The sequence below is a fragment of the Amblyraja radiata genome, chromosome 11 (genome assembly GCF_010909765.2).
Source record: "Amblyraja radiata isolate CabotCenter1 chromosome 11, sAmbRad1.1.pri, whole genome shotgun sequence".
Classification (NCBI taxonomy): domain Eukaryota; kingdom Metazoa; phylum Chordata; class Chondrichthyes; order Rajiformes; family Rajidae; genus Amblyraja; species Amblyraja radiata.
Window position 1 is genome coordinate 41,064,742 of NC_045966.1, and position 21,374 is coordinate 41,086,115.

Here is a 21,374-nt window from a genome sequence, read left to right on the forward strand (position 1 = left end):
TCAAGTGTCTGTGAGTACAGAGTGACTGTTTAGCAGCCTCATAGCCTGTGGTAGGAAACTGTTTAGCAGTCTTGTAGTCCGGGCTTTGATGCTTCGATATCTCTTGCCTGATGGCAGGAGATCCAGGTGTATGTGGAGGGGGTGCAGTTTGTCCTTAGCAATTCTCTGAGATTTTTATCAGACAGCGGCTCCGGAACAGTTCTTGTACCGAGGGTAGGGAGACGCCAATGATCTTCTCTGCTCCCCTCACTACCCTCTGCAGAGCCTTCCTGTCCGAGCAGTTGCAGGTGCAGTACCACGTATTTATGCAGTACGTGAGTACAGACTCCACCGTACCCCTGTAGAAAGTCCTGAGGATGTTGGTGGGGAGTGAGGCCTGTTTTAGTTTCCTCAGGAAGTGCAGTCGCTGATGGGCCCGTTTGACGGTCCCAGTGGTGTTCCTGGACCAGGTGAGGCTGTCTGTAATTTGCACACCGAGGAACTTTATGCTCTCCACTCTCTCCACTGTGGTGCCACTGATGTTGAGGGGTGTATGCTTTGGCTGCGCCCTCCTGAAGTCGACAACCATCTCCTTCGTTTTGTCGACATTTAATTCTAGATTATTTTTGCCGCACCAGTCCACTAGTTGTTTTACTTCCTCCCTGTACATTGATTCGTCATCTCCGCTGATGAGTCCCACCACTGTTGTGTCATCCGCCAATTTTATGATATTATTGTCCCTGAATCTGGCAGCACAGTCATGTGTGAGCAATGTGAACAACAGCAGGCTGAGCACACAGCCTTGAGGGGAGCCGGTGCTCAGCGTGATCGAGCCTGAAGTGTTCTTGCCAACACGGACTGACTGCGGTCTCTCTGTCGGAAAGTCCAAGATCCAGTGACACTGGGTGGTGTTGAGGCCCAGCAGGGTTAGTTTCTCCACAAGTCTCTGTGGGATGATGGTGTTAAACGTTGAGCTGAAGTCAATGTACAGGATTCTGGCGTATGTGTTTTTGTTTTCCAGATGCGTGAGTACTGTGTGCAGCGTGGTAGAGATGGCATCCTCTGTAGAACGGTTGGGGCGATAGGCAAACTGGAGGGGGTCTAACGATGAGGGGAGGCTGGCAGTAATGTGGGGTTTCACCAGGCGTTCAAAACACTTCATTATTATTGGGGTCAGGGCGGCACGGCGGTAGTCATTTAGGCAGGCAACCACTGGTTTCTTCGCTATGGGGATTATCGTGGAAGTTTTGAGGCATGTGGGGACAATGGCTTGACTAAGGGAGATGTTAAAGATGTCTGTGAGCACATCTGCTAACTCCTCAGCACATTCATTGAGCACACGTCCTGGGATGTTTTCGGGTCCGACTGCTTTCCACGGGTTGACCTTAGACAGGATTCTCCGTGTGTCCATTGAGTCTATGGTCAGGACTGGCTGGTCGGTTTGTAAGCAGGGGCTGGCTCTCCCCTTGGGTGTGGTGTTTGCTGCATCAAAACGTGCAAAGAAGTTGTTCAGTTCATCTGGGAGAGAAGTGTCCGTGTCAGTTACCTGCTGCCTTGCCTTGTACCCCGTCAGTGTTTGGATTCCCTTGCACATCCTCCTGGTGTCTCCTGTGTCACAGAGGTGTCCCTGGATTTGTCCCGCGAAGGCACGTTTCGCTGCCCTGATTCCTTTTTCCAGTGCAGTCCTGGTAGATCGAAGGGCGGCTGTGTTACCGGCTCTGTAGGCTGCATCACGAGCCCTCAGCAGCGAGCGAACCTCTGCTGTCATCAATGGCTTTTCGTTTCCACGTGCAGTGAAGGTTTTCATGATAGTGACATCCTCGGTGCACTTGGCAATGTAGCTGGTTACAGTCTCTGCGTACTCCTCGATGTTGATGAGGTCATCAAAGGATGCTGCTGTCCTGAACACATCCCAGTCAGTGTGCAGGAAGCAATACTGCAGTGCTGAGGCTGCTCCCTCTGGCCAGACCCTGGTGTGTTTTCTCCCCGCTCTGACTTGTTTTTGCAGAGGTCTGTAGGCTGGTGTTAAAAACACTGAAATGTGGTCCGAGTGGCCCAGGTGAGGGCGTGGGGCTGCCTTGTAAGCCTCTGGGGTGTTGGTGTAAACCAAGTCCAAGATGTTCTCTCCCCTGGTCTCAAAATCCACATATTGCTTGAATTTTGGGAGCACAGTCTTAAAGCTGGTGTGATTAAAATCCCCGGCCACCACAATGAAGCTATCAGGATATTTGGTCTGGAATTCACTGATGGCGTCATGCAGAGCTCCCAGTGCTTCGTTGGCCTTAGAATTTAGATCGTGCACAAAATATACATATAATAATAATCAACAGGCGAAGGAAATGCAACACAACTCATGCCTGATGCTGAAATTGTGAGCACGATTGGCTAGAGGAAATCAGAGAGTCTGGCAGCACGTGTGGAGAGAAACAGACAGATGACATTTGGTGTCGAGCCCGTCATGACTTGTGAAGTGGTCCGTTCTGCATAGGGAAGGCTTAGAGCAAACAGTATCAAGTTGGATCCAGGTGAGGAGGGGATTTTTCGCAGTTGCTTCTTGTGGAGGATAGCACAGGTTGAGGAGAACTGGCTGAGTCTCCATTTGTAGATGAACGAGAATGCCCTGATGTCATCCTGATGCGGTATGAAAATGCAAAGCGACGTCGTCTATTGTAAAAATGAGGATTTGCAAAAAATGAGAACAAATCTGCAGATTAATGGGCAATTCAGTAATTTAGTTGCAAATTGCAGTAACACAACCAATCAAGAAAAAAAGAAAAAGAGAATCTCATGTTAAATAAGAATGCAAAAATTCACAAAATGTCCATGGATGTTTCCAACAACAAGCAAGTTATGTGCGTGTTAAGCTGCTGCATGCAAGATTTACAATGCAGCCGTACCTCTGCGTCCTATGCATGCACAAGTCAATACACTCGGACTGTATTGGACGTGACGATGCCTTTCTCCAGCAATAACTTTAAACAGGAAGTTGGTTCAACAATTGGTTAATTGAAAGTATTATGTTCACGAACACCTTCTCCAAAATTTGGAAAGTGATAATGAAATTACCTTATCAAAGAAGAGAAATTATGTAATATGAATAGAGATGCTGCCCATCCCGGTGAGTTACTCTAGCTTTTTGTGCTATCTTCTTATATTTTCTTACTACCCTAATGTGTGATTGTAAGGGGTCAAACATGTGTAAGCAAATACTGTATATCTGATATGATATGTTGCATCATAAAAATAACGATGCCATTTATTTATTCTTTGTGGAATTTTGACTGAACCGACAAAACATGTTTACGTTCTGAGGATAACCCACTTCCGACGTGCCTGATGTGATTTTCGACATTAAATGGAAAAAAACCCATTCTTCAAGCTTCTTTTATGGTTGTACCCCATCAAATGTGTAGGAGAGCAGTACAGCTTTAAGAATTATAGCTGCAGTTGTGCAAAAGAACTGGTCGTGTCGCTGTCTACCAATGAAAAGCTCAAGTACACAGATGGATCCATTGTCCCGCCCACATCCCCGAATAAAGACGTCAGACCAGACGAGAAAGGCGAGGAGTGCCTGCGTTTCGATTGCCGAAACAGGCTGAGCAGGATAGATATACCATCTGTTTCGATTCGGTATAGGGAATATATATGAATTATTTTTATTGTAGTTGAACTATTTACACGGAGAAAGGCCTAGTGTTGGACTTTGACGGATCACGAAACATGGCGTACCTACCGAGGTTTGCCTTCACTGCGTTTGCTTGCATATTTGCGATTTGCGCACCGGGACTAATCTCCGGGCAAATTCGTTATTATATTCCCGAGGAGATGAAGCAAGGAGCATTTGTTGGGAATGTCGCTGTGGATTTGGGCCTGAACGTACGGCAATTGTCAGCTCGCAAATTCCGACTGAGCTCCGATGACGGAGGGCGATACATGAAGGTCAGTTTGGACAATGGAATCATGTCTATTCGTGAAAGAATCGACCGGGAACGTATTTGTGGACAGAATGATCAATGTATTATACCTTTCGAAACAATACTGGAAAATCCGTTTGATGTGACTGACGGCGAATTGGAGATTCTTGATGTAAATGACAATTCCCCCACTTTTCCGCAAAGCAGCATTGCCTTGCAGATATCGGAAGCCAGTGTATCCGGGATACGTTTCCGGCTCCAGGGCGCGGATGATCCCGACATTGGTACAAATACTGTGGCCGCCTATACAATCAGTTCCAATGAGCACTTTAGTCTAAAAACACAGAAATCCGAAGACGGTATTATAATTGCCGAATTGCAGTTAGAGAAATTTTTGGACCGAGAGATGCAATCATCATTTCAACTCATGCTTACTGCGTTTGACGGTGGGACCCCTCAGAGATCAGCTACGACACAGGTTCTGGTTACGGTATTCGACCAGAACGATAATCCACCTGTGTTCGACCATGATATTTACAGAAGCAGCGTAAGCGAGAATACGTCGCGGGGTACGTTGGTGCTGAAAGTCCAAGCAAATGATTTGGACGAAGGACTGAATGCGGAGCTGACGTATAGTTTCAATGATGTTGGTTTGCGAGGAGTGCAACATGTTTTCAGGTTGGATCCACGCACTGGGGGAGATTCGAGTTCAAGGGCCTCTAGATTTTGAAGAAGTTAACAGCTATTCTCTCGATATTCAAGCCCAGGACCACGGTTCACCTGCAATGACAGGACACTCCAAAATAGTGATCAAAGTAATTGACGTGAACGATAATGCACCTGAGATAAGGGTAACATCAGCTTCCAACATAATCCTGGAAAATACTCCACCAGGAAGTTTCATATCCCAGATTTATGTGATCGATCGCGATTCCGTAGCGTACGGCCAAGTGCGTTGCGAAATACAAAAGAACGTCCCATTTCGACTGCAAAAGACATCGAACCACTATAAATTAGTCACCAGTGAAACGTTGGACCGTGAAGCGACCTCTGAGTATAACATTCTTATTTCAGCCTGGGACTTGGGGTCGCCTTCACTATCAATAAATAAAACCATCGAGATTGCTATTTCGGACGTAAATGACAATGCACCGCAATTCGCCGAGTCATCCTACAACGTATATGTAATGGAGAATAACGCTCCGGGTGTATCCATTTTCACAGTAACTGCAACAGATCACGATCTGGATCAAAATTCCTATCTTTCCTACTCCTTTCTCGATAATCATATCCAAAACATGCTAGTATCCACTTACATCTCCATTAATTCAATGAACGGTACCATTTACGCGCTGCGTTTCTTTGACTATGAGGAACTCAAGAACTTCCAGATCCATGTACAGGCCCGTGACGCCGGGGTGCCTCCGTTGAGCAGTAGCGTCACGGTGAATGTGATCATCCTGGATCAAAATGACAACGCGCCGGTAATCTTTTTATCTTCAGAACAGAGTGAATCGGCGGCAGTGGATACCGTACCCCGGTCTGCGGGTGAAGGGTACTTGGTCAGCAAGATAATGGCAACTGATGCAGATTCTGGTCAGAACGCACGGCTCTTTTATCAGATAGTGAAATCTACCGACCCCGGTTTGTACAACGTTGAGCAACATTCCGGAGAAGTCAGAACAGCGCGCGATATTTTGCAGTCAGACACTGCTGTACAAACTCTAGTCATCTTGGTGAAGGACAATGGGCAGCCAAGCCTGTCAAGCACAATTACAATGAACATTAGAGTTTTGGGAAACAGCAGTGAAGGAATCAGCGAAAGCAGTACCTTGGTGAAGAATCCAGAATATTTCTCTGATCCAAACGTTTATTTAATGGTCATTTTCAGTTGCACTTCCGTGGTCTTTCTTCTTATCATCGTTCTGTTGATTGGCATCAAGTGTAAACAGGACAGAAATATTATCCAAGATTATAACACCCCTAGTTATTGTTACAATCATGGGGTTTCGCACGGCACGTTTAATGGAAGACCAGCTATGGAGGAAACATTGTGTTATCCCGGGACGGGCCGGGTAGCCCGGGGGGCAGAACTGAATCAATACTCAGTCTGTCTGTCTCCAGAGTCAGCGAAAAGCGATTTTCTCTTCCTGAAGCCCCGCGACGCTCCCACCTCTCAAGCCCAAAGCTAAATAACACTGGTACGTAAATTGAAGAATGCCAATTTATATGCGGCCATTTTATTGCTGCTGGAGGATGTGAATCAGTGCGAGTGCATTAGAGTGCATTTAGAAAACTTACCCTTGTTGCATTTTTTTTCTCTGTCGCTTAAATGGGAGTACGGTTGTAATTGAATAAAATAAAACTGGAATTAAAACATCTTGAAATTGCTAATTTCATTTCTGAAGGCAGTCCTTCTGCTTGTCACTGGATAATGTGCACAAACGTGTTGCCATTTAGTCAATCATAAATTATCTGGGTACCTGGAACCACTTACTTAGCTGAAGTGTTAACATGTTGCGTTGAAGAGTTTATTGATTGCGTACCCATGCATTCTGGACGGATTGTTGATAGTTCGTGGTACAACAAAGATGCATGTAACTATAATAATGATAATCAACATATGAAGGAAATAATTAAGCTCATTTCTATGAAATTCATAAAAGAAGTTGAAATTATGGGCACGACTGGCTGGAGGAACTGAGTGAGTCAGGCAGCACCCGTGGAGAGAAACAGGCAGATAGCGTTTGGTGTCGAGCCCATCATGACCACCGGAAATTTGCATTGTTGTTTCAAATAGACGAGGGGAAGGCTTAGAGCAAACTATATCAAGTGGTAGTTGGATCCAGTTGAGGAGTGGATGTTTGGTAGTTGCTTCTTGTGGGGGAGAGCACAGGTTGGAGAGAACTGGCTGAGTCTCCATTTTTAGATGAATGAAAATGCCTTGATGTCATCCTGATGCGGAATTAAAATGCAAAGCGACGTCATCCATTGTAAAAATGAGGATTGGCAAAAAAAAAAGGAAGTTATTAAAATGGTGGCCGGCAAGGGAAGAGGGACTGGAAACAGAGCACGTTGGGCTGCACATGCGGGGAACAGCAGCATTCTATGTTGAGGAACGGGCAGTTTGGCGCGCTGAGGAACAAGTAAAACCACTTTAGTTTGGATTTAATTGAACAGGTGAGGAACAGGTGAGTATTAATGGAATAAATGAATTGTGTCTGAAAGGGAGGATAAAAACGAGCGAAAGTAGTAGCAGGTGTAACCGTGCGGTTCAAATTGTATTTTTTGCTCTATGTAAGCTACTACAAACATGCCCAGTAATCAGGAAGGGATCGGTTCCCAACATCTCACCCCCCCCCCCCCCCAGATGGAACAAGAACATGTTAACTTCCACTCACAAACCTTCACATTCAATGCAAATTACTTCAATTTAAACACAATTCCGTCACTGTGTACAGATTCCCCTTCCCTGCCTGTTTAGCAGTTCAAAAGGATCACTCATCCATCAGTCCCTAATATACTCATCTGACCGTACTGGCCACTCACCATCCTTTGGCAGTTTCCAATGAAACCACAAAACGTGTAACTTTCGTTCTTTTACCAATTCCCTTCCAGCGTACAGGACGCCAAATTCCTCCCGGTGAAGCAGTGATCTGCTTGCTCGTCCGTCAATATAACGTAAACATTTGGTCTTCCCACTGTGGTAACACTGTTTTGGAGACACTGAATGAGGATTGTACCATTGCATTGTAGCACACGTGCGTACAATCTGCATGAATTAAACAGGTTTTTCCCCGTTTGTTTAACATTTTCATTCACAATTTTACGCTAGCTAATCTTTTTTCTCTGATTTCCAGCACTGTTGGAGCAAGGGAGAAGCAAAGGCGCACGTTTGAAAAATAGCGTGTCTTCTTCCATATGGACAAGCCACTGTTGTATGTTATCATTTCGGTTTAGCTTTGCACTCTTGTGTGCCGAGGTATTGTTCATACATAGAAACAAACCATTCGTTACATCGCATCTTCGCTGACCATCATGTTTATCTGTATTAATTCCACCCTTGCATTAATTCCGTATCCATCAATTCCCTACATATTAAGTACCTTTTACATACTTAGCTGAAATATACACAAAAGCTGAGTAACTCAGCGGGACAGGCATCGTCTCTGGAGAGAAGGAACGGGTGCTAGGCGATCGTTTCGCTGAACACCTTCGCTCAGCCCGCCTGAACCTACCTGATCGCCCGCTTGCTAAACATTTAATTCTCCTTCCCTTTCGCACACAGACCTTACTGTCCTAGGTCTCCTCCATTGTCACAGTGAGGCTAAATGCAAACTGGAAGAGTAACATATCATATTTTGCTTGGGCAGCTTAAAGCACAGTGGTATGAATATTGATTTCTCTAACTTCAAGTAACCCCGACATTCCCTCGCTCTCTATCCTTCCCTACCGAAGTCGCACCAGCTTCTCATTTTCACCCATCAAACAGCTAACAATTGTCTGTTGCCTTTATGATCGTCACTCTTTTGCAAATCTTTCATTCAGATTGTTCTTCATCTCTCTACAGCATCGTCTACCTCTCTCGTTTCTCTTATCTCTAACAAGTCTGAAAAGGCATCTCGACACGAAACGTCACCCATTCCTTGTCTCCAGAGATGTTGCCTGTCTCTCTGCGTTATTCCATGTTTTTGTGTCTATCGTCGGTTTAAACCAGCATCTGCAGTTCCTTCTTACACACTTACCTGTTCCCGTCTCCACCACATGAACTGTCATCTCAAGCCACATGCGATATTCCCTTGTTCTGAAATGATTAGCATCCCGGTCGACTTTAAAAGTACTCCTTCTGATCCTAAAACCCATCGTCTAGTTTTGGAGCGTCTTACATTTGGATATGTCTATTGGCCACCTACCCTATCCGTGCCGTTCGTGTTTGGGCCATAGCACCGCTCAGCTGTGTTCTGTCCAGGGAATACAGTTCTGGCCTATACAATCTCCCCTCGTGACATAACCCTCCCATCCTGGCAACGTTCTTTGGAGTGTGGCCTGCTCCCACTCTGGCTTATCACAATCACTTACATATTGTGCTTACCAGACGTGCACCCAATAATTCAAATCCAGCCTAAGCAATATTTTATTCAACTACATTAGACCTCAACTCTTACAATCAGTACCGCTGCTGATGGAGGGAGCCATGCCATATGCATTCTACACGATCCTGTCTACCACTCTTCACATTTTTAAAGAACAAATTGCTTTCATCCAAAATCCACAGCTGTTCAATGACCTGAACATGTCCACTGAAAAGGTCATTTTACACGGTAAGTGTAGTACCAAGAGATTAGTGTTAACTGGGGCTCATTTTAAATGAGAACAATTCTGCGGATTAGTTAGTAATTCATTAATTTAGTTATAAATTGCATTATCAAAACCAATGAAAAAGTACAGAAAAACGAATCAGAAAATCTCAAGTTAAATAATAATCAAAAATCCACCAAGATTCCTGCGCAAAACCTCACACCGACACATATTTTCCATGTGTCCTACAATATCTGTCAGGGTCTGCTGTGTTATATGCTTGTGAAGCTGCTGCAAGCAAGATTTACATTGCAGCAGTGGCTCTGCTTGCCTATGCATGCACGTGTCAATAAATCTGGCTTGACCGGGGCGTGACGATGTATTTCTACAACAATCACTTTAAACAGGAAGTTGGTTCAACAATCGGCCAATTGAAAGGATTATATTCACGAACACCCCCCTCTCGACTTTCGAAGTTAAATGGAAGAAAATTCCTTCTTCAAGCTTCTTTTTAAAGAGGGCGTTTTACGGTTGCACACCATTAAATATATAGGAGAGCAGTACAGCTTTAAGAATTGTAGCTGCAGTTGCTGAAAAGAACTGGTCGTGTCGCTGTCTACCAATGAGAAGCTCCAGTACACAGATGGATCCATTGTCCCTCCCATATCCCAGAATAAAAACGTCAGACGCGTTTAGAGGCGAACAGTGCCTGCGTTTTGATTGACGAAACAGGCAGAGGAGGATAGATTTCCCGTCTGTTTCGATTCGGTATTGGCAATATATGTGAATTTTTATTTCGTGGTTTGACCATTTGCACGGATTACTCGAGGAGAGGCCCTGTGTTGGACTTTGACAGAGCGCGGAATAATGGCGTACATACCGAGGTTTGCCCTCACAGCATTTGCTTGCATGTTTGTGATATGTGCACCGGGTACAATCTCCGGGAAAATTCGTTATTCTATTCCCGAGGAAATGGTGCAAGGGGCATATGTTGGTAATATCGCTGTGGATTTGGGCCTGAATGTACGGCAACTGTCAGCTCGCAAATTCCGACTGAGCTCTGATGACGGAGGGCGGTACATGAAGGTTAGTTTGGACAATGGAATCATGTCTATTCGTGACAAAATCGACCGGGAACGTATTTGTGGACAGATTGATAAATGCACTGTATATTTCGAAACAATACTGGAAAACCCCTTGGAGGTGTATCACGGGGAATTGGAGATTCTTGATGTAAATGACAATCCCCCCACTTTCCCGCAGAGCAGCATTGTCTTGCAGATATCGGAAGCCAGTGCACCCGGTGTACGTTTCCGACTCGAGGGTGCGGATGATCCCGACATTGGTACAAATACCGTGGCCGCTTATACAATCAGTTCCAGTGAGCACTTTAGTCTAAAAACACAGAGAGCTGAAGACGGTATTATGATTGCCGAGTTGCTGTTAGGGAAATCTTTGGACCGAGAGCAGCAATCATCATTTCAACTCTTGCTTACTGCGACTGATGGTGGAACCCCTCAGAGATCAGCCACAGCTCAGATTCTCATTACTGTATTCGATAACAATGATAATCCACCTGTGTTCGACCATGATATTTACAGAGGCAGCGTAAGTGAGAACGCGCCGCGGGGTACGTTGGTGCTGAAAGTCAAAGCAAATGATTTGGACGAAGGACTGAATTCGCAACTGACATATTGTTTTAGTGATATTTCTTTGATAAGAGCGCAAAAATTATTCAGTTTAGACCCAGTTACAGGGGAGCTTCGAGTCAAAGGGCTTCTCGATTTTGAACAAGTAAACAGCTATTCTCTGGATATTCGAGCCCAGGACCACGGTTCCCCTGCAATGACAGGACACTCCAAAGTACTGATCAAAGTCACTGATGCGAACGACAACGCACCTGAGATAAAGGTACCATCACCTTGCAACAAAATCCCGGAAAATGCGCCACCAGGTAGTTTCATATGTCTGATTAAAGTGATGGATCGTGATTCTGGAGCGAACGGTCAAGTACGTTGCGAGTTAAGACAAAAGAACGTCCCATTTCGACTGCAAAAGGTATCGAACAACTATAAATTAACCACGAGTGAAACGTTGGACCGTGAAGCCATCTCTGAGTATAACATTCTTATTTCAGCCTGGGACTTGGGGTCGCCGTCACTCTCATCAAATACAACCATCCAGATTGCAATTTCGGACGTTAACGATAACGAACCACAATTCGCAGAGTCATCCTACAACATATATATAATGGAGAACAACGCTCCGGGTGCGTCCGTTTCCACAGTAACTGCAACAGATCCTGATCTGGATCAAAATTCCTATATTTCCTACTCCTTTCTCGATAACCATATCCAAAACATGCCAGTATCCACATACCTCACTATCAATTCAATTAACGGTACTATTTACGCGCTGCGTTCCTATGATTATGAGGAACTAAAAAACTTCCAGATCAATGTTCAAGCCCGTGACGCCGGGGTGCCTCCGTTGAGCAGCAGCGCCATGGTGAATGTGATCATCCTGGATCAAAATGACAACGCGCCGGTAATAGTTTCACCTTCAGCAGCAGTGGATACCGTACCCCGGTCAGCGGGTGAAGGGTACTTGGTCAGCAAGATAATGGCAACTGATGCCGATTCTGGTCAGAACGCACGGCTCTTTTATCAGATAGTGAAATCTACCGACCCCGGTTTGTACAACGTTGGACAACATTCCGGAGAAGTCAGAACAGCGCGCAATATTTTCCAGTCAGATATTGCTTTACAAACTCTAGTCATCTTGGTTAAGGACAATGGACAGCCAAGCCTGTCAAGCACAATTACAATGAGCATTAGGGTTTTGGGAAACAGCAGTGAAGGACTCAGCGAAAGCAGTACCTTGGTGAAGACTCCAGAATATTTCTCAGATCCAAACGTTTATTTAATCGTCATTTTCAGCTGCACATCCGTGGTCTTTCTTCTGGTCATCATTCTGTTGATTGGCATCAAGTGTAAACAGGACAGAAATATTATCCAAGAGTATAACTCCCCTAGTTATTGTTACAATCATGGGGTTTCGCACGGCACGTTTAATGGAAGATCAGCTATGGAGGAAACATTGTGTTATCCTGGGACGGGCCGGGTAGTCCGGGGGGCAGAACTGAATCAATACTCAGTCTGTCTGTCTCCAGAGTCAGCGAAAAGCGATTTTCTCTTCCTGAAGCCACGCGACGCTCCCACCTCTCAAGCCCAAAGCTAAATTCCACTGGTACGTTGATTGAAGAATGCCATATTGTATGCGGCCATTTTATTGCTGCTGGGGGATGTGAATCAGTGCGAATGCATTGTTTAGAAAACTTACCCTTGTTGCATTTTTTTCTCTGTCGCTTAAATGGGAGTATGGTTGTAATTGAAAAAAATAAAACTGGAATGAAAACATCTTGAAATTGTTAATTTTATTTCTGAAGGCAGTCCGCCTGCTTGTCACTGGATAATGTGCACAAACATGTTGCCATTTAGTCAATCACATAAATGATCTGGGTACCTGGAACCACTTACTTAGCTGAAGTGCTAACATGCGAAAGTTGCGTTGAAGAGTTTATTGATTGCGTATCCATGAATTCTGGACGGATTGTTGATAGTTCGTGGTACAACAAAGATGCATGTAACTATAATAATAATAATAATCAACATATGAAGGAAATAATTAAGCTCATTTATATGAAATTCATGAAAGAAGGTGAAATTATGAGCACGACTGACTGGAGGAACTCAGTGAGTCAGGCAGCACCCGTGGAGAGAAACAGGCAGATGATGTTTGGTGTCGAGCCCTTCGTGACTACTGGAGATGTTTAAGCAGGAACTGCAGATGCTGGGAAATCATAGGTACACAAAAAAGCTGGAGAAACTCAGCGGGTGCAGCAGCATCTATGGAGCGAAGGAAATAGGCAACGTTTCCGGCCGAAACCCTTCTTCAGTCTGAAGAAGGGTTTCGGCCCATGACTAGAGGAGAGTTGCCTTGCTGGTAGAAATAGACGAGGGGAATGCTTAGAGGCTTAGAGATAGAAAGTATTTATCTATCTATCTATCTATCTAGTTGGATCCAGTAGAGGAGGGGATTTTCTTGCAGTTGCTTCTTGTGGAGGATAGCACAGGTTGAAGATAACTGGCTGAGTCTTCATTTTTAGATGAATCACAATGCCTTGATGTAATCCTGATGCAGAATGAAAATGCAAAGCGACGTCATCCATTGAAAACATGAGGATTGACAAATAAATTGCAATGCCCCTGTCCCACTTAGGAAACCTGAAGGGAAACCTCTGGAGACGTTGTGCCCCACCGAAGGTTTCCGTGCGTTTCCCGGAGGTTCCCGGAGGTTTTTGTCAGTCTCCCTACCTGCTTCCACTACAGGCAACCTCAGGCAAACACCTGCAACCTCCGGGAACCGCACGGAAACCTTCGGTGGGGCGCAAAGTCTCCAGAGGTTTCCGTTGAGGTTTCCTAAGAGGGACAGGGGCATTAGTTATTAGAATGGTGGAGAGCACGGGAAGAGCACGATGGGATGCACATTCGGGGAACAGCAGCATTCTATATTGAGGAACGGGCAGTTCGTCGTGCTGAGGAACAAGTAAACCCACTTTAGTTTGGACGTAGTAGAACAGGTGAGGAACAGGTGAGTATTAATGGAATAGATGTATTGTGTCTGAAAGGGATGAGAAAAACGAGCGAAAGTAGTAGCAGGTGTAACCGTGCGGTTCAAATTGTGTTTTTTGCTCTATGTAAGCTACTACAAACACGCGAAGCAATCAGAAAGGGATCGGTTCTCAACATCTCACTACCCTCTCCCTCTGGATGGAACAAGAACATGGTTTCCCCATGTATTATCTTCCACTCACAAACGTTCACATTCAATGCAAATTACCTCAATTCAAACAAAATTCCGTCATTGTGTACAGATTCCCCTTCCCTGCCTGTTTCGCAGTTCAAAAGTATCACTCATCCATTAGTCCCTATTATAGTCATCTGACCGCAATGGCCACTCACCATCCTTTGGCAGTTTCCTATGAAACCACAAAACGTGTAACTTTCGTTCTTTTACCAATTCATTTCCAGCGTACAGGACGCCAAATTCTTCCCGGTGAAGCAGTGACCTGCTTGCTCGTCCGTCAATATAATGTAAACATTTGGTCTTCCCACTGTGGTAACACTGTTTTGGAGACACTGAAAGATGGTTGTACCAATGCATTGTAGCACAGGTGCGTACAATCTGCAGGAATTAAACAGGTTTTTTTCCGTTTATTAACATTTTCATTCACAATTTCACGCTAGCTAATATTTTTGTCTCTGATTTCCAGCACTGTTGGAACAAGGGTAAAGCAAATGCGCACGTTTGAAAAATAGTGTCTCATCTTCCATATGGACAAGCCACTGTTTTATGTTATCATTCGGTTTAACCTTGCACTCTTGTGTGCCGAGGTGTTGTTCATAGAAACAAACCATTCGTTACATCGCATCTACGCCGACCATCATGCTTATCTGTATTAATTCCACCCTTGCATTAATTCCGTATCCATCAATTCTCCACATATTCAAATTCCCATTAAGTACCGTTTACATACTTAGCTGAAATAGACACAAAAAGCTGGAGTAACTCAGCGGGACAGGCATCATCTCTGGAGAGAAGGAATGGGTGCTGGGCGATCGTTTCGCTGAACACCTTCGCTCATTCCGCCTGAACCTACATGATCGCCCGCTTGCTAAACATTTTAATTCTCCTTCCCTTTCGCACACAGACCTTACTGTCCTAGGTCTCCTCCATTGCCAGAGTGAGGCTAAACGCAAATTGGTATAGTAACATCTCATATCTTGCTTGGGCAGCTTACAGCACAGTGGTATGAATATTGTTTTCCATAACTTCAAGTAACCCCGGCATTCCCTCTCTCTCTATCCTTCCCTACCGAAGTCGCACCAGCTTCTCGTTTTCACCCATCAAACAGCTAACAATGGCCTGTTGCCTTTATGATCATTACTCTTTTGCAAATCTTTCATTCATTGTTCTTTATCTCTCTACATCATCGTCTACCTCTCTCGTTTCCTTTATCTCTAACAAGTCTGAAAAGGGATCTCGACAGGAAACGTCACCCATTCCTTATCTCCAGATATGTTGCCTGTCTCTCTGCGTTATTCCATGTTTTTGAGTCTATCTTCGGTTTAAACCTGCATCTGTCGTTCCTTCTTAACATACTTACCTGTTCCCGTTTCCACCACCTGAACTGTGCACATGCGATATTCCCTTGTTCTGAAATGATTAGCCATCCGTTCGACTTCAAAAGTACTCCTTCTGATCCTAAAACCCATCCTCTAGTTTTGTGGCGCCTTACATTTGGATATGTCTATTGGCCATCCACCCTATCTGTGCCGTTCGTGTTTGGGCCATAGCAGCGCTCAGCATTGTTCTATCCAGGGAATAAAGTTCTGGCCTATAGGGTGATTGCACGAAAGGTCACTGGGTCATAGGTCTTCACGCACGGAGCCGCAAAATCCAACTAGGGTACATACGTCACTTCCGGTACATGTTATTAATGCTAGAAACGCGTACTTTCAAACCTGTTAAAAACCGCTAAAACTGTTATTTTTTGCGCTGTAAATAACTGTGCAAGTCGGGGTGACCGTGAGACACAGCTATCCTACTTTGGAGTTCCAAAGATTAAGAAAAACGAAGGTAAAGAGAAGAGATAGCTGAAGGGGCAACAACAGCGGAAGTGGTTAGCGGACATTCGCCGTGCAGATATAAAGATAGAAAATATTAGGAATTATCGCGTTTGCTCACTGCATTTCATCAAAAGTAAGGCATTATTGATGTTTTTTCTTCATTCATTTGTTATATAAAAAGTTTGAAAAGTGAAAAATCCATCAGTAAAATTGGGAAATCGCCCATGGTTCTCAGGTGGGCTTTAACATGCAAAAAGAAAACGCTTCTGAAGCTAAATTTACCATTTAAATAATCGTAAACCATAAATGCGTTTTGAAATACATTTTACTCAGATGCAAGCTAAGGAATGGGATAATTGTCAGCTGTTAATTGGACATAATGAACTTCAGCAAATTTACAATCATTCCATGCTGCAGGCTTGTCTGTTATTAGATGATAAATAAATAAGTAGTTTGGGTGATTGTGCAGGCTTTAAACAAGAAACATTGAGAAATATATTTTGGCAAATAATAAAATGTCCTGACAGCTTAAACATCCACTCCCTTTCAAAGATATTGTAAATTTGGTGAAGTTGATTATGTCCAATTAACAGCTGACAATTATCCCATTCCTTAGCTTGCATCTGAGTAAAATTTATTTCAAAACGCATTTATGGTTTACGATTATTTAAATGGTAAATTTAGCTTCAGAAGAGGTTTCTTTTTGCATGTTAAAACCCACCTGAGAACCATGGGCGATTTCCCAATTTTACTGATGGATTTTTCACTTTTAAAACTTTTTATATAACAAATGAATAAAGAAAAAACATCAATAATGGCTTACTTTTGATGAAATGCAGTGAGCAAACGCGATAATTCCTAATATTTTCTATCTTTATATCTGCACGGCGAATGTCCACTAACCACTTCCATTGTTGTTGCCCCTTTAGCTCTCTCTACTATTTACCTTCGTTTTTCTTAATCTTTGGAACTCTAAAGTAGGGTAGCTGTGTCTCACGGTCACCCCGACTTGCACAGTTATTTACAGCGCAAACATTAACCATTTTAGCGGTTTTTAACAGGTTTGAAAGTACGCGTTTCTAGCATTAAAAACATGTACCGCAAGTGACGTATGTACCCCAGTTGGATTTTGCGGCTCCGTGTGTGAAGACCTATGACCCAGTGACCTTTCGTGCAATCGCCCTATACAATCTCCCCTCATGACATAACCCTCCCATCCTGGCAACGTTCTTTGGAGTGTGGCCTGCTCCCACTCTGGCTTAACCCAATCACTTGTATATTGTGCTTACCAGACGTGCACACAATAATTCAAATCCAGCCTAAGCAATGTTTTATTCAACTACAATAGACCTTAACTCTTACAATCAGTTCGACTGCTGATGAAGGCAACCATGCCATATGCATTCTACACGATCCTGTCTACCACTCTTCTCATTTTTTAAAGAACAAATGGCTTTCATCCAAAATCCATATCTGTTCAATGATCTGAACATGTCCCATTCCCTTGCTAATCGCCATACACCACAGAAACAATGACGTCCCCGATCACTTATATTGAGGTGATTACAGGATATATATTTATTTGGTCTTGCCTCTGAGAAAGATTCCTATTTTCTTGTCCTTTATTTCCCATACTCGCTGTTATTGAAAAATAACTTATATTTCATAGTTCAGATATAGGATTCAGGGCCCGAAGCGTTAATTGTATTTCTTTCCTCGGATGATATCTGAATCAATAATTATCAGCATTTTCAGTTGTTGTTGCACAGTTGACTGCTTGTCATTCAATTGCTATATAGCGATAGCAGCATGCTTCTTGTTTGGTGGAAGGAATTCTCCCTAATCTCAGCTGTAGTGTTTCGCGTTGATTTTGATTTTTTTTTCAGATTTTATTACAATTATTCGGTTGATATTCATTTTATTGCTCTTAGAATTTTTTTTGCTAGCCTCGTGTGGTTCAGTCATGGCAAACATTTGTTTGGCAATGGAATATAAAAGGTGAAACCCAGCGCTAACTTGAGAATGACGTGCAATTGACATCCAGTTAACCAAGTGTGGCATCAGAAATCGTCAGAACATATTCAATCAATGGCGAACATGACCAATGCATTTCTGTTTAATTCAAGAGGACATAGATTATATCCATTACGTCATAATAACTTGTCCCATTCAAAGTTTGCCGGGGTCATGTATGACGTTGAACATTCACTGCAAACTCCAGCAGCAGAAATGAAAATCCAATTGCCTAAAAATATTACAAGTACATCTGGTCATTGGCATCAAGTGTAAACAGGACAGAAATTTAATCCAAGAGTATAACTCCTCTAGTTATTGTTACAATCATGGGGTTTCGCACGGCACGTATAATGGAAGACCAGCTATGGAGGAAACATTGTGTTATCCTGGGACGGGTCGGGTAGTCCGGGGGGTAGAACTGAATCAATACTCAGTCTGTCTGTCTCCAGAGTCAGCGAAAAGCGATTTTCTCTTCCTGAAGCCACGCGACGCTCCCACCTCTCAAGCTCAAAGCTAAATAACACTGGTACGTAAATTGAAGAATGCCATTTAGTATGCGGCCATTTAATTGCTGCTGGGGGGGGGGGGGGGGGGGGGGGGTGTGGGGGGGGGGGGGGGGGGGGGTGCATCAGTGCGAGTGCATTGTTTAGAAAACTTACCCTTGTTGCATTTTTTTCTCTGTCGCTTAAATGGGAGTACGGTTGTAAATGAAAAAAAAATAAAACTGCAATGAAAACATCTTGAAATTGCAAATGTTATTTCTGAAGGCAGTCCTTCTGCTTGTCACTGGATAATGTGCACAAACGTGTTGCCATTTAGTCAACACATGAAAGTTGCATTGTTGTTAGAAATGGACGAGGGGAAGGTTTAGAGCAAACTATATCAAGTGGTAGTTGGATCCAGGTGAGGAGGGGATTTTTGGCAGTTCCTTCTTGTGGAGGATAGCACAGGCTGAGTCTCCATTTTTAGATGAATCATAAAACCTTGATGTCATCCTGATGCGGAATAAAAATGCAAAGCGACGACATCAAATGTAAAAATGAGGATTGGCAAAAAAAATGTAAGTTATTAAAATGGTGGAGAGCACGGGAAGAGGGACTGGAAACACAGCGCACGTGGGCTGCACATGCGGGGAACAGCAGCATTCTATGTTGTGGAACGGACAGTTTGACGTGCTGAGGAACAAGTAAAACCACTTTAGTTTGGATTTAATTGAACAGGGGAGTATTAATGGAATAAATGTATTGTGTCTGAAAGGGAGGAGAAAAACGAGCGAAAGTAGTAGCAGGTGTAACCGTGCGGTTCAAATTGTGTTTTTGCTCTATGTAAGCTACTACAAACGCGCCCGGTTTCAGGAAGGGATCGGTTCTCAACATCTCACTACCCGGCCCCTCTGGATGGAACAAGAACATGGTTTCCCCATGTGTTATCTTTCACTCACAAACGTTCACATTCAATGCAAATTACCTCAATTCAAACAAAATTCCGTCACTGTGTACAGATTCCCCTTCCCTGCCTGTTTAACAATTCAAAAGTATCACTCATCCATCAGTCCCTATCCTAGTCATCCGACCTTACCGGCCACTCACCATCCTTTGGCAGTTTCCTATGAAACCACAAAACGTGTAACTTTCGTTCTTTTACCAATTCCCTTCCAGCGTAAAGGACGGCAAATTCTTCACGGTGAAGCAGTGACCTGCTTGCTCTTCCGTCAATATAATGTAAACATTTGGTCTTCCCACTGTGGTAACACTGTTTTGGAGACACTGAAAGATGGTTGTAACATTGCATTGTAGCACACGTGCGTACAATCTGCAGGAATTAAGCAGTTTTTTTCCCCGTTTGTTTAACATTTTCATTCACAATTTCACGCTAGCTAATCTATTTTTTCTCTGATTTTCAGCACGGTTGGAACAAGGGTAAAGCAAAGGCGCACATTTCAAAAATAGCGTCTCATCTTCCATGTGGACAAGCCACTGTTGTATGTTATCATTTCGGGTTAGCCTTGCACTCTTGTGTGCCGAGGTGTTGGTCATAGAAACAAACCATTCGTTACATCGCATCTACGCCGACCATCATGCTTATCTGTATTAATTCCACCCTTGCATTAATTCCGTATCCATCAATTCCCTACGTATTCACCTTCCCATTAAGTACCTTTTACATACTCAGCTGAAATAGACACAAAAAGCTGGGGTAACTCAGCGGGACAGGTATCATCTCTGGATAAAAGGAATGGGTACTGGGCGATCGTTTCGCTGAACACCTTCGCTCAGTCCGCCTGAACCTACCTGATCGCCCGTTTGCTAAACACTTTAATTATCCTTCCCTTTCGCACACAGACCTTTCTCTCCTAGGTCTCATCCATTGTGAGAGTGAGGATAAACGAAAATTGGTAGAGTAACATTTCATATCTTGCTTGGGCAGCTTACAGCACAGTGGTATGCATATTGATTTCTCTAACTTCAAGTAACGCCGGCATTCCCTCTCTCTCTATCCCTCCCCACCCAAGTCGCACACGTTTCTCGTTTTCACCCACCAAACAGCTAACCTCGGCCTGTTGCCTTTATGATCGTTACTTTTGCAAATCTTTCATTCATTGTTCTTCATCTCTCTACATCGTCGTCTACCTCTCTCGTTGCCCTTATCCCTAACACGTCTCAAAGGGGATCTCGACATGAAACGCCACCCATTCTTATCTCCAGAGATGTTGCCTGTCTCTCTGCGTTATTCCATATTTTTGTGTCTATCTTCGGATTGAACCAGCATCTGCAGTTCCTTCTTACATACTTACTTGTTCCCGTTTCCACCACATGAACTGTCATCTCAATCCACATGCGATATTCCCTTGTTCTGAAATGATTAGCCATCCGGTCGACTTTAAAAGTACTCTTTCTGATCCTAAAACCCATCCTCTAGTTTTGGGGCGCCTTACATTTGGATATACCTATTGGCCATCTACCCTATCCGTGCCCTACGTGTTTGGGTCATGGCATCGCTCAGCTGTGTTCTATCCAGGGAATACAGTTCTGGCCTATACAATCTCCCCTCATGACATAACCCTCCCATCCTGGCAACGTTCTTTGGAGTGTGGCTTGCTCCCACTCTGGCTTAACCCAATCACTTACATATTGTGCTTACCAGACGTGCACACAATAATTGAAATCCAGCCCAAGCAATGTTTTATTCAACTACAATAGACCTCAACTCTTTCAATCAGTACCGCTGCTGAGGGAGGCAACCATGCCATATGCCTTCTACACGATCCCGTCTACCACTCTTCTCATTTTTAAAGAACAAATTGCTTTAATCCAAAATCAACAGCTGTTCAATGACCTGAACATGTCCCATTCCCTTTATTCCTCCTAGGTCTCATCAAGGAACCATCTTGGCCCCATTCTCATCTAGGTCCAATTCCCTTGTTATTCGCCATACACCACAGAAACAATGAATGCGCCGATCTCTTATATTGAGG

The 21,374-nt window shown here is 43.9% G+C and overlaps 1 protein-coding gene across 1 annotated transcript in view; it reads left to right on the forward strand.

Annotated features, from left to right (window-relative positions):
* The first annotated feature begins 3,699 nt into the window (after positions 1–3,699).
* LOC116978398 overlaps positions 3,700–21,374 on the forward strand; it is a 57,254-nt gene continuing 39,579 nt past the window's right edge. Inside the window, 4 exon segments of the mRNA XM_033029518.1 lie at positions 3,700–4,587; positions 4,589–6,082; positions 9,169–9,214; positions 10,021–12,426. Of these exon segments, the coding sequence (XP_032885409.1) occupies positions 3,700–4,587; positions 4,589–6,082; positions 9,169–9,214; positions 10,021–12,426 (4,834 nt within the window).